This window comes from Choristoneura fumiferana, chromosome 12 (genome assembly GCF_025370935.1).
Source record: "Choristoneura fumiferana chromosome 12, NRCan_CFum_1, whole genome shotgun sequence".
In the NCBI taxonomy this organism is placed as follows: domain Eukaryota; kingdom Metazoa; phylum Arthropoda; class Insecta; order Lepidoptera; family Tortricidae; genus Choristoneura; species Choristoneura fumiferana.
Genome location: NC_133483.1, coordinates 13,515,821 through 13,530,067, shown reverse-complemented (window position 1 = coordinate 13,530,067; position 14,247 = coordinate 13,515,821). Strand labels below are relative to the sequence as shown.

Below are 14,247 nucleotides of genomic sequence, written 5' to 3'. Positions count from 1 at the left end.
TGTACCTTGGTATATGTTTTTTTTCTGTGGCATACACGAGTAGCACTCAAACAGATCGACTGATTAAATTGTTGTTTGTTACTTCGTTTAGTTGCCATAATTGGAAGCTTCATTATAGTCGGTTTGTCATTATTTTTTAGCTAAATAAACTCTTATTTTGTCACTTATTCAAAATGTATGTGTACGGAAGGGTAATTTTAAATAACACGAGGATAAAAAGTGTAAGTAGGAAGAGGACCGAAAAAATATTTTGCTCATCCGTCGCCTCAAAATCCCTCTTAACACTTTTTGCCGCTACATTTTTTGCAATAAAACTCGCAATTTAATCCTGCTTTCCACCTTCGTAAGAAATAAACACATGGGTAAATTTGTTATTTTATTCTCAATCCAAAATTAAATTATCACACTTCGTCTAAATTACAATACTAAGACGGCCTACCTGGGAAAAAAAAATAACAACGCCTGGATCACGGAAGAATAAAAACAAGTGGAAGTGCTATGTAGGTGCAGCGGTGCGTGCCACAAGTAAGCGGAGGTACGTTTACTCGATGCCAGTCGTGTTCAACATTGCGTAGAGTATGATCACGTTTAGTAGTGACGCGATCCATTCCTTGTTTTACTGTAATGAGGGCTATCGTTTTTTGTCTCACTAGATGGCGCACTGTTGCGTGAGGTTTTTAAGTATGGCTTTCAAAGTCTGTTATTACGGGCGTGAAAACAAAGTTTAGATTAAAATCATATTTAATACACCTTAAAACCGTACCATAACTGATGGGTTTTGGCGAAAATAATAAAGAATTAGTTTAATATAAACGGATTTAATAAATTGTAATGACAGCCCAACAATGATATAGAAGAAGATAAAGATAAACCAACCAAGTGTGGTAGGTCAAAATGCCATAGACAGTGGCGCCAGCTTACAGATATTTTTGGTACTAAATGGTCTACTTAAATTGTTTGGTTTATATAATTCTAACAATAACAATATCGAGCATGCCACAGTGTTGCATAGTCCCCGTTTTGTTCAGAAAAAAGGGAAGACAAAGGTTTCCGAAAGACAAAACTGTCTCAAAACACAGACATTCATTGCCCCGGAACGCATATTTGCCATAATTAATTTCAGATATTGCAAAATATTCATAAAATTATTCTAATTATAAATAAACCCGCGTAGCTCACCCAAAAAGTATGACATTTGACATTTCGGAGACCTCACGCTACACTCTCTCCTCCTCCTCTAGTGGCGAATTCATACGCGATAGCCCTCATTATGCCGTATTGCTCAATTTTGGAATGTAAAAATGATAGCAGGTAAAAAAACCTACTAATGAGGATTACCTACGTCATCGAGTAAGCGTACCGCCCCGCTTACTTGTGGCACGCACCGTTGCACCTACATAGCACTTCCTCTTGTTTTTATTCTTCCATGGCCTGGATAGATCATAGATAATTGAACCCATACTCGTATTGCTTTGCATTGTTTAATTACTGTATTTCCAGCGCTTGAAGCAAAGGTAGTATACCAGCTCTACAATAGAAAGCAAAGACCCTCCAAAGCAGAGACCGAAACTGTTCCCCATGGCGACGACCAAGTCCAGTGCGGTGCGGGCGACTTGGCGAGTGATGCGTTCATACGGACGATTACTCAACTTGAACACTGCACTCCTCACTTTCACCTCTTCCTGAGGCTCCAACGATTTTTTAGCAACCACATCATAGTCAGGCTCTATGCAAGAAGGCAAGCAATCGCATACCAACCCTGTCTCATTCATCCCAGGCACCTTCAGTTTTCGCAAAGTGCCATAATTATTCGTCAAACATTTCAACCCTTCCAAATCACAATATCGGTCTCCATAAATTTTCGGAGAGAAATGATGAGTGCAATTGCAAAGTTCTAGCTGCGCATCAATGCGGCACTGGCTTATACACGCCGAATAGCTGTAGTATTTGTACGCTATGAAATTTTCCGGTATTTCTCCCGGGAACCTGCATTGACGAATTTCCGGTGGTATTGAAGACACTTCCGGTTCGTTCACAACGTCCGTTATTGAATAAATCACATTGGCTTCGGCTCCATACAAAACCGTCATTCTGCGGTCATACTCCATATTCCAAAACGGGATATCTTCAGGTGCATGCAAGAATGCTTCATAATCTTGTGATACGACAACTTCAACAGATCCTAGTTTGACTTGATTAGAGGTAGCATAAAAAGAAGGTTTGCCTTGACCGTGCAAGTTGTTTATTGAAAAACACATCCCGTATTCTGTTTCTATTGGTTTGAAATTATTACAACAGTTAATAGGCTCTCCATTCCATTTGCAACTCAAAAAGAAATCTTTGCATTCGGAACGCACTGCAAGAGTTAGTTGCCCAAAATCTGTAGGACATAGAGGTTCGTTATCGCACAAAGCAAAGCAGCTATAGCAAAGACCGTTAAAGAATCCTACTTCACCAATGAATCGGTCAAGTTTTCCTTTTTCACCGGGACTGATTTCTTGACTTAGCGTCCAAATCTTATCAACATTGGGAATTTCACACAGAGTTATCGAAGCAAACGTTGTATTCCAATCCAGATAGTCTGTCCTCATAGTAAATCGAATGGTGTTCTCTAGGTAGTGGTTATACGACCTGCGTACAGTGGCCACAGCTACTATCCACACTTGGATGTAAATTATAAAATAAACCAATCTGTAAATGTAATGAATGTCTCTGCGTACAAAGTAACTTGGCCCGTGAACTGTTAAATTTTCGCATGTATATTGAAACCGTCGGTAGAACACCAAAACATGCCCCTTTATTTTAGACCACATTTCGCCGTTTTGGTTGAGGGAGCAGCCAGGTGAGAATAAATCAAAGGCAACTACGTTGCTTCGTTAAATACGGAATATCTTTACAAACATCTAAAAGGTTTCCATTTACCTAATGATTTAAACGCAGTATAATTTCCGAAGAAGTAATACCGAAAGCGTTTGTTGTGGTCGAACAATTGAAGGTTAAAGATTAAAACGCTTGATAAAAAAGACAACACTAAGTATCCATTACAAACTCTAATTTGTTCATTTCCAGAAATTTCATGTAGCGTTTATGTATAATTTTATCTACCATTAGCTGGAATGTTTATACTACGATATATTTACTTACTTAATAACGTAATCTGACACATTGCTTTCAGCCTAGCTGCGGTTGAGTGTTTAACACCCACCCTGCGCCTGCAAAATACTCCATATTTGTCTTTATACTCCAACATTATCAACTTAACCCTCAAGAGGTCACGTACATAATACATGGGTTTGTACTTAGCAATCTGGATGGCAAGAAGATGTTTTATTAATTTCTACGCGGCATGTTTACACACCTCTTTGAGTATGTGGCCACGTAACAAGAATATGCACGAGTAGACATATTATTTGAGTGTATGAAACCTATTTATTGTCGAAGAACCTGAGAAAGCAGAATCTTTGGCGCTTACCTGAAGCCTGAACAGTAAATTTATGTCATGACACAGTGATTCCTAAGAAATCTCTCACGTTTGGTAAATAAAATATACGTCAAATGAATGGGTTGAAAACGGGTCAGAAGATCTTTTTCAGACAATTTTTAAGATAAAAATATAACATGAAAGAAGTAAATATCATATGAATAATTATATTATAAATATTATATATGATGGATTACATATTCCTATCATCCCAGCCTATATACGTCCCACTGCAGGGCACAGGCCTCCCCTCAGAATGAGAGGGCTTGGGCAGTAGTTCCCACGCGGGCCCAGTGCGGATTGGAAACTTCACACGCACCATTGAATTGCTTCGCAGGTTTGTGCAGGTTTCCTCACGAAGTTTTCCTTCACCGTAAAGCTCGTGGTAAATTTCAAATGTAATTCTGGACATGAATTTCGAAAAATTCAGATGTCCGAGCCGGGGTTTGAACCCACGATCCTCTGCTTGAGAGGCCATAGGTCAAACCACTCTGCCACCACGGCTTACATATATTATCAATGAGAAAGACTAGCGATTTGTGACATAAGTAAGCAATAAATCTTCTATTCTCTATCCATGATCTGACTTAATTACCGAGTACCTACTACAATAAGAAGTATAAATTAACGACTTTACAACTCCTAGGGTAAACATACATACAACTACTCTAATATTTAAATTAACTGTAAGACGGTCCGTTGTAAGTTTCATAGTTGTTAATAACAATAACTAAGTTGTTCAGTTTTTGTTTAGAGTAAGTAGGAGTAGGTGTACATTATTAGTGGATTGTACAACAAGAGCATAAAACGAGCCATTTTACCCGAGGCGTTTATATAGCCACCCGGGCCGGTACGACGAGGGTGGATAGACATACACGCCGAGGGGAAAATGGGTTTAATGCTCGAGTTTTACACTGCTTTTCACTTCGGTGGCGAGGAAATGACATAGCAACAGTGGTAACAATTGTTCAATTACTATGTACATTTTATTTTTCATGCATTAATAATAATATATAATTATAAATTTTTAGTTTTATTGATTTATTTCGATTGATTTGATTGATTTTTAGTTTAATATAAATTAAAAAAATATAGAAACTTCTTTGTTTGTGGCTGTTGACACCTGATTACCTTGGTCTTAGACAAAGATTTTATTTTGTGCACTAGAGCATAAAAAGTCATTTTATGTCACCTAGATTAGCTTGCTTGTGGTAAATTTTAAATTCAAATTCGCACTTGAAGCGTGTCTAATCAGCAGTGAAATCTGTAATTAAATTATTTTGTTTAATCAATGGTTGGACCATTAGTCGCAAGTGAATATTTCTAATGTTCTGAGCTCTGATCTGCTTATTAGGTTTCATGAAATTGTGCCTTTGTGGAACATTTTTATTGTTATAAAAGATTCTGAAGACAAATTTCGGAAATATTACCTACTCAAAAAATCTTTAATGTCCTGAATAAAGGGAGAACAAAACGAAATATTTTGTACGTATCATGAAATGTATTTGTATAGTTTCAACCTTAAACATCGGCCATTATCAAAGGAATTTCTGTTGTTTACTTGAACACAAGTATTTTCTTTTGACTATTTACATGATCAAAGCGAGTGATACTGTATGGATTTTCGTATTATGATGAAGTTAAAATTTTGTCTTTTGCGCGGCATTCAATTTTATAGAAAGGAAAAGGTTCTGCAACAGTTTAATTATCTTCTTTATTAATAAAAGTAATTGTTGAGTAAAAGTGTATGACTTCAGAACGGCTGTATTTTGGTGGCTAATGCTTTTTTGTTAAAATATTGGTACATGCACTCTATTAAGGTACCTACATGTTGAGTTCATGTTTCGATATTTTTGATTACCTCGGCCGCTCCGAAATATCTGATGGCAACTGTTACTGTCAGAAAAGGTTTGTATGAAGGAAAATATTTGATTTTAAGTACTATAGGGTTAAAAAAAGCTGTATAAAATTTTTGTGAATGAGCCAGAAGACTTGGTCTCATTTTCTACATTAGTACCTAAATCTGTGCTGTGCAAAGACGGGACAGCTAGTAATAAAATACAGTTGATTCATAAATTCCACGTAACAATAACAGATACCAAAAAATACCTTAACTTATACTTTGCACCCTGAGGATCAGTTTAAAGACACCAGAGAGTCAGACGATACTTCAGTCGAATAAGATTAAGGAAAACTGTATTAAATTCGTCTGTTTTAATATTCATTAAGAAGGATCAAATTACTCGGACAAAGTGATCAAGTGAAATAGATATAATTTTGTTTTGAATTTAGAAATTCAGCGTCGTCTGAGTTTCGAAAATTTGGGGTAACTTTATTGTTGGTTGTCACTGGCTGGGCTCTGAATTATTAAGCAGTGGCTGGAGTTTATTTGCAGTACTGCAGCGGACAGTTCTACATAGAAAGCAGACAGAACTCTTCGTTACCCGTATACTATGAAATTGTTAAACGTGATGTTACCTTGAAATTTTTTTATGAGAAAGGGTGATAAGTAAGCGTGTGAACGCCTTATGGTAACTAAATGAACATTATTAGCTATGAAGAACTGCAAAGCCAGAAAATTGCAGATGCGTTATTTGCCTAAATGACAAACAATAAGATATACGGGACGTCGTAAAAATCGCATATTTTCGAAACAATACTGATCCCACAAACACTGCTTTATTGCATCGTACTAATATTAAGTAATGTGAAATTTTGTGTGTGTGTTTATTACCCCTTCACGCTAAAACGGTTAAATGTTATAATAACTAGCTGGATGTCCGAAATAATAACGCGCAAAGGCTACTAATAAACTACGCTGAAACTGTTTTAGCGGGAAGCAAATGTAATTATTTGATATGTTACGCATGAATCAATCAATTAAATGGGTTACTTATCATAGAAACGAGCCACCATGGAACCATTTCACAGCAAACGTCATAGTAGCAACGTATTAATTAACAACGAAAATCGTAAGTAACGACTTTTTTTGAAAAGGGTCCATAGTGGCTCATGAATTATAGTCCTTGACCGTACTAGACAACCCGAAAGCCGCTGGTAGACTAGTTTGACATAAACGCAAACGATGTAAGTTACCCTTAGCCCTCATTTAAGGGTCTGCCAAAAACTTCCATGTGAATGAACAGGCCCTATACTACGAAGTACAAAATTCGAACTTCATATCTTTCCGTCCCGCTGAAGCTAATATTACTTAATACGAGAGTGGAAGGGACGGTACGATACAAACTTCGAATAGCGTAGTAGCCCCCCAGAAAGCATCTGGTGATTGTTAACGCGAAAGGCAAACTCTTCACCTCGCTATTTGGTATTGAGGGAAAAAAGCCCCAGTTATCAAATTTGGGGACGGTTTGGTACTTTTTTTCCGGCTTGTCAGTTTGTTCAGCTAAATGGAAACATGGTCGATTATTATTTTTTTCAGATCATCCTAGGGAATTAATTTAATTTTCGAGTTCGCGATGTGAAACTTTTGTTTCCTTGTTTTTTATTTTACTTTTGTCAAAGGAAATCGTTTAAAGTGACGAATTTAGAAAATAAGATATCTATGAAATTATACGGCTATAAAACAATATTCATAAATTATTCATGCGATACCTAATTTTATTGTTATATGACACAAATGTTGCCAAAGGACATTTAATTTTTTATTAAATCTTTTTCGTAATTTAGAATTTTAAGAATTTTCAATCGTTAATGATTTTTTGCAAACACCTTCGAAGTTGTTCACTAAAATCACTAATTGACGTAAATGAACTCAACGTAATAACTATTATGTTTATATTTGAATCAATTAGGATTCTTCTTACATTTCAAGTCAAGTCAGTCAAAATATCTTTATTCAATTTAGGCTATAACAAGCACTTATGAATATCAAAAAAAATCTACCACCGGTTCGGAAAAACCTCTGTTGAGAAGAATCCGGCAAGAAACTCAACAAGGTATATTTTTTTAAACAGATTTACAATATAATTGAATGATATGTGTACATCACAAGTATTTAACACAACTTTATTTTTAACACAGTAGGTTCGCTATTTGAAGGGATCGCTAATGCGGATCGGAATTATTTCCAAATATCCCTGTCCATGATATAATCATTAACTTTATAATACGCCTTAGATATTAATGTATTCTTGACAATAGATCTGAATTTTGTATCTGTTTCATTTATAATATTTTTTGGAATTTTATTATAAAAACGTTTGCAATTTCCCAGAAACGACTTTTTGGTTTTAGCCAGTCTGTAAGATGGAACTTTAAGCTCCCCTGTGTTTCTAGTTAGTGGGAAAATTACATTATGTTCTTCCTTACATACATGATTATTTCAAACACATAAAGCGACGGCAGGGTTAGGATACCTGTTTCCCTAAAAAAAGATCTTAAAGATTCACGCGTCTTCAAATTATAAATTGCTCTAATTGCTCTCTTTTGTAAGATAAAAATTGACTCAATGTCTGCAGCAGATCCCCATAAAATAAGGCCGTACGAAATAATGCTATTAAAGTAAGCAAAATACACCAACCATGCCGTCGCCACATCGGTTAGCTGCCGTATTTTCCAAACTGCAAAAGCAGCAGAGCTCAATCTACCCGCGATTGCTGTGACGTGAGGTCCCCACTGTAGTTTAGAATCGAGCGTTATTCCTAAAAATATTGTTGATTTTACAATTTCAATAGTTTGACCATTTATATTAGAAACTGAATTCGAGTCAGATGAATTTATCAACGAGAATTTAATACATTTGTTTTTTTTTTAGGATTTAGTAACAAATTATTGGCAGCAAACCATGCGGATATCACGGACAGGGTTTCATTGGGCTCAATGAAGTCGGTATCTTTTCTACTAACCTTGAACAGTAAAGACGTGTAACATAACTATACCCGACTTTTGGCTTACCATATAAGTTGTAAGCAAAACCCACAAAACCTACCTATGCTCAACTATACCAACAGATGCCTGAAATTAAGTTTCCTCCGTAAATATGGCTTTATAGTGCATAAAACCAAAAAGCCTTTCGATGCACAATGTACTTCGCTTTTGCGGCAAGAGCGCTCATGTTCGTGGTTGTCGCGGTTTACTTATCACAGTGTTAAATAAAAACAGTACGCAAGTAAATTTCGTTAAAATGTTACATAATGTACATAATAATTAACAAATTCTCGGTTATATCAACAGTAGGTAGGTAAACTAAAATATATTTTTTCTCCTGGCTATACGACCCAAATGTGCTTCCAAAAAGAGATTTCCGTTTTTAATAAAAAAAATTAAGTACTTATGAATTTAACGTTTAACGCCCTACGCGTTCAATATAACAACGCGTTCAGAATGCTGCTGGGGCTGCCGGGGCGCTGCAGCGCGTCAGGAATGTTCGCGGAGGCGCATGCAGACGGCTTTCACGCAATCATGCGGAAACGGGTCGCCTCGCTGCTGCAGCGCATCACTCGCAGCCCCAACAGCCTCCTGAAGACAGTGGCGGAGCGGAATGACGGTCCATTTATGTGCCACTGGAACCAGCTGCATGTGTTGCCCACTTAGTATAGTATAGATGTAATGTAATCTTACTGTTCTTAATTTTTGTTCTTAATTTCTATGTGTATGATCCGAGTTGGTCGAAATAAATTTTATTATTTATTATTATTATTATATTAAAAAACTAGCTGTTGCCCGCGACTCCGTCTGCGTAGAAGTATGAAAAATAGTTTACGTCCTATTCTCAGACCTACCGAATATACCCAAAAAAACCATAAAAATCGGTCAAGCCGTTTCGGAGGAGTTTGGTTACAAACACTGTGACACGAGAATTCATATACATATTAGATAACAACTACAACTTATGTTTTCTCTACTTGCATTGTCATTATAATCTGTCGGCGGCCGATCGTAGAAATAGGAATTTCGTGATTTGCCTAAACTGGCCAAATCATAAAAAGGCGGCGTTTCATGATATGCCTAGGAATTTCATGATCTACCTCGTCACTAAGCAAATTGTTAAACGGTGAGTTTTGAACGGTCCCTTAGCCAATTCATAAAATGGCGCCATTTCACGATATGCCTAGGAATTTCGTGATCTGGCAGCTTCAACGATCGGCCGCCGACATATTCACATATCTGTATCTATAAAATGTCATGTCTGAAGTACAATAAAATTCGACTCACATACTACACACAAGAACATACATTCTACAAACATTTCAAACTAAAATGAAGCTTGTAAAAGGCATATACAACGAAATTTAAGACAACGAATGATGATCCTACTGTAGTATGGCAATTGGCCACTTTCAGTGTTTAGCAGTAACACAATAGTTTACTGCTACATAAACGCATATTGCTTGTGTCAGCGACAATCATGATGTATATAATCTAAGGTTTACTTAATAAAAAGGGGTTCTTGTTCTCTTTACGCACAACTACAGATATCGTCTTATTGACCACCACCTCCCACATCTCCTTATACACTACTAATATTATAAATGTGAAAGTTTGTGAGTGAGTGAGTGAGTGAGTATGTTTGTTATTTCTTCACGCTGAAACGGTTATCCGGGGTAGGGATAAAATCTCGAAATAACAACCGCTGGGCTTAGTCATGAAATTTGGTATGTAGGTAGTTGGACGTCTGGAATAACACAAAGGTGACTTTTTGACTCGATATTCCCATGGGATACCTTGGGATAAAGTCTTGAAATAACAACCGCTGGGCTTAGAGCCATGAAATTTAGTATGTAGGTAGCTGGACCTCTGGAATTACACATAGGTTACTTTTTATCCCGATATTCCCACGGGATAGGGATAAAATCTTGAAATAACAACCGCTGGGCTTAGAGTCATGAAATTTGGTATGTAGGTAGTTGGAAGTCTGGAATAACACATAGGTGACTTTTTGACCCGATATTCCCACGGGATACCTAGGGATAAAATCTTGAAATAACAAACGCTGGGCTTAGAGCCATGAAATTTAGTATGTAGGTAGCTGGACCTCTGGAATAACACATAGGCTACTTTTTATCCCGATATTCCCACGGGATGATTTTGTAACTAAAGGAACCCATACATCCCTGTATTATTATTATTATTATTTTGTATTTTTTTTCTTTAATTGTATACTGTAGTTTTTAAGTATTTTATTTGTTATTATTTTATTTTGAAAAAATTACTTTCTGCCAAGTTTCTTGCGTGCATTCTTCTTGGCAATGATGGTCTTTCGGAAAGCGCTGTTAGTTTAAAAAATGACGTGTAAAAGTGCCCATTGCGGCCTATTTACTGAATAAATGATTTATTTTGAATTTAAATTTGGATAGGGATTTTTTTTGAAATTTCAGCACTGGGTGTAGAGTCTTGAATTTTGTACAGTTATTCACAACACAACCCCAATGAAGACCACGATATATGGAAATTTCCAGGGGAATTATGTAAAATCCCAAAAATTCAATTGCAACGACCAGACCGAATAGTTTACGCGTGCGAAGCCGCGGGTAAAAGCTAGTATAATATAATATACATATATATATATAATTACATATTTTCCGGTCTGTTTCGTATTTTTACTTAAATTTGATTTTTATAACGTACTGTAGCAATAGTTGCACTTACCAAGTGAGTTGCAGTGACCTAAAAAGCAAAAAGCTTGTATCGCATCACTAAAACGCAATTCAGTCGCAAATGGAACTATCACCATTCGTCACGCGGAGTTTATTTATGCTACAATTTTTTATGCAATTAAAATGAAACATTATAGTTTATTTTTGTATCTTACCTTTAGTTAGTACCTCTATGTGAATTAATATTTTGCTTAGATTTTATGTCTAGAGTCCACAACTCATGGAACGGGTTGTGTGTAGGTAACCTATTAATTAAATATTTTAGGCCAGAGAAGCTTTAAAAATGAGATATAACTGACTAGATTTCGCCCGCGACTTCGTCCGCGTGGAATAGTAACTTTGGGAAGTATTTCATTTATTTAGGATACCTATTCTGTCATACAAACATATATGGTTTACTGAAAATAACCTATTTTGCAAGTACTTTTATATCTTATTTTTTATAAATATTTAGTTATTATTTTGTCTACCTGCGTCCAGTGGTTGAATGTATAGGTACTTCTGTTATTTGTTATAATATCATTTATATGCCAACCATACTCGTATGTTATTGTGAATAAATGATAACTTTAATTGTAACATTTAAAGTAAGTTACGTACTCACTTCAAAATATTCGGCATTGTGACAGATGGATGCACAAACGGCCGCGCGGACTAACGGACGCATAGACAGAAAGCGGAGCTTTAGTAATACGGTATTTGACTATTTTGTATATGTTTTATAAATTTAAACTACACAATGCCGGTTACCGAATAGAAAAATATTTTTTAAGCTACCTTTACAAATAACAAAGTTATAAAGGTTTAAAAATCAAGATTAGACTGAGAAAGACATACTGGCATGTGACGTCACACGCCAGTACCGCCATACTTGCTGCATAGAGAAAAGCGTTTGAGAATGAGCCAGGTATATAGATTTTTCAAAAAATCACTATAAATCCTATTTTCAACCGATTTAAATTTTCTCTTCGCTAAACACTATCTGTATATCTATATTTTCATAGTAATATTAAGATATGGCAAAATCAGGAGTTGTCAAATACCGTATTGAGTTACATTGGCACCCTTTGCGTACGTACGTACGTAATCCTGAAAACAACGACTAATCCAATTTCCATGAGCATAGTTCAAAGGTTCACGTTACAGACGTCACAGGCAGCATGGTTGGTTTAAACTAGATCAAACCGGCTAAAAGTGGAAACTCGCAATTGAAAAGTAAAAGAGCTTATGAGGCTGCTGTATAAGAACTTAACAATTTTGCAATTGCGTTAGGTATATTATCTACGAGATGTAGACCGCAATTACCTTAATTAATGAAATCCGTATATTTCGACCAATCTTTTAACCCGTGATTATAAAAAAAAACTCTAGCAGATGCTTCGAAATATCGAGAAGTTCATAAAAGTAAAGTAAAACCGGTTTACTTCTCGTTGAAAATATGTCAAGTCACAGTCAAGTGTACAAATTTATTTCGTAGGTTCCACGAATTTCGACCTTTCCTTTGGCAATATTCTTTGGTATTACAAAATACCCACATTTTATCGAACACAATTAAACGATATTTCCGATAATCACCTAATTTGTCATTGGAGGCGTTTTCCAGACTGAATTGGATTAATATTTACAAAAGACTACATCGATTGTGGGCGATAATATATTGCGCAATAGAATTTAAATAACAATCGTGAAGGTTTTCGATATATTTAAATGGCTACACATTTTACCATGTTTTACGTGATGTTTCGTTTTAATTGAAAGAAGAAACAGGGGCGAGGGTGGATACTATACGAGGTGTTAGAAAACAAAATTATTCCAAATGTTTTAGCAGATAGTTGAAGTGACGTGAAGTTTTTTGATTGGAAATTTTAGTTTCAAATCTTATGACGCCTTTGACGCGGTACACTTTGAGTATTGATCAATGTGCACACACACACACACACACACACACACACACACACACACACACACACACACACACAGTGGTGTTTAAGGATATACGAGTAATAAAGTGTTCTATTAGAAACTGGTTTTTTTGCTCGCGACTCTGTCTGAGAATGTTTATGTCCTTCCCAGGTTTCAACAGGTGGTTTGATCGAACAACTTGTAAATGTTTTTTAGTTTTTTAATGGTTATGATTTTATTGATCACCTAATAAATGCGTTTTCGGCGACCTAATAAATAATATTTGTTCCTAAAATAGTAGATCTGTCACCTAAACTAAATCAACAAGTAATATTAAAACTAGATTAAAACGGTTACCTAAATATTATTCAAAAATTACTCGGAAATAATATTGATCATCAAATAATTATATTGGGTTCCAAAATAATAGATGTGTCACTAAAACAAAATCACCAAACAATATAGAAATGGCTTCCTAAAAATTAATTATAATCATTGGAAAATAATATTGATCATCAAATTTTAATAATTCAACTGAAATTTGACGATAATGATGAATGAAGTAACAATAATAATATCTTCTCACAAATTACACCAATTGACCCAGCCACAAACTAAGCAAAGTTTGTTCTATGGGTGCTAAACAACAGGTAGACATATATATACTACTATAAACATTAATATTCATCATAAAAGTATTAGCAAAAATGTTCGGTTATGGCACTTTATCAACTTCAAAAAATGGCATTTGCAATAAAATTCTTAGAAAAGCCTTGAACAGAAAAGTTGCACTTTGCTCCCTCTCGTCAGGGAGCAAAAGTTACTTTTCTGAAGGAGAGATGTGAATAAGTATTTAATTGACCAATTATCGCCCGCATAGTTAGATATTCTTTAGTTAAAGTAGATTAGTTTCGCTTACCTGTTTTGACTAACTTGAATGTGACTTGCTGTTGGTTCTTGAGCTGTTCGTTATGAGCTGGGTGCGTGAGCTCCCGCAGAGCCATCTCCATGGATTGCTGCTGCATGACGGCACGCCGCTGTTCCGGCTCCTTTGCAGCTCGACTTAGCCTCCGAAAGAAACTGACTTTCTTTGGTTTTGAGTCTGGACCTGTCAAATTCAGAAGACTGGTGTAAAACATTGGTTAGGTTAAGTCATTTGCATGTTTAATTAGTATAATTGAAAACGACAAAAACTCACACGAAACATGAATAAAAACGAAATGAGGATGACTTGATTGTAGTTAAGCT

At 35.8% G+C, this 14,247-nt stretch overlaps 2 protein-coding genes across 2 annotated transcripts in view; both read right to left on the bottom strand.

Annotated features, from left to right (window-relative positions):
- The window catches only part of Stacl (SH3 and cysteine-rich domain-containing protein), a 263,899-nt gene that overhangs the window by 199,992 nt on the left and 49,660 nt on the right, over window positions 1-14,247 (bottom strand). Inside the window, exon 4 of the mRNA XM_074095440.1 lies at window positions 13,919-14,107. Coding sequence (XP_073951541.1) covers window positions 13,919-14,107 — 189 coding nt within the window. The remainder of the gene's footprint in view (window positions 1-13,918; window positions 14,108-14,247) is intronic.
- LOC141433635 (sodium channel protein Nach-like) lies at window positions 1,286-2,813 on the bottom strand. Its single transcript, XM_074095739.1, has one exon. The coding sequence runs from the start codon at window positions 2,811-2,813 to the stop codon at window positions 1,482-1,484; it is 1,332 nt and encodes a 443-aa protein (XP_073951840.1). The 3' UTR covers window positions 1,286-1,481.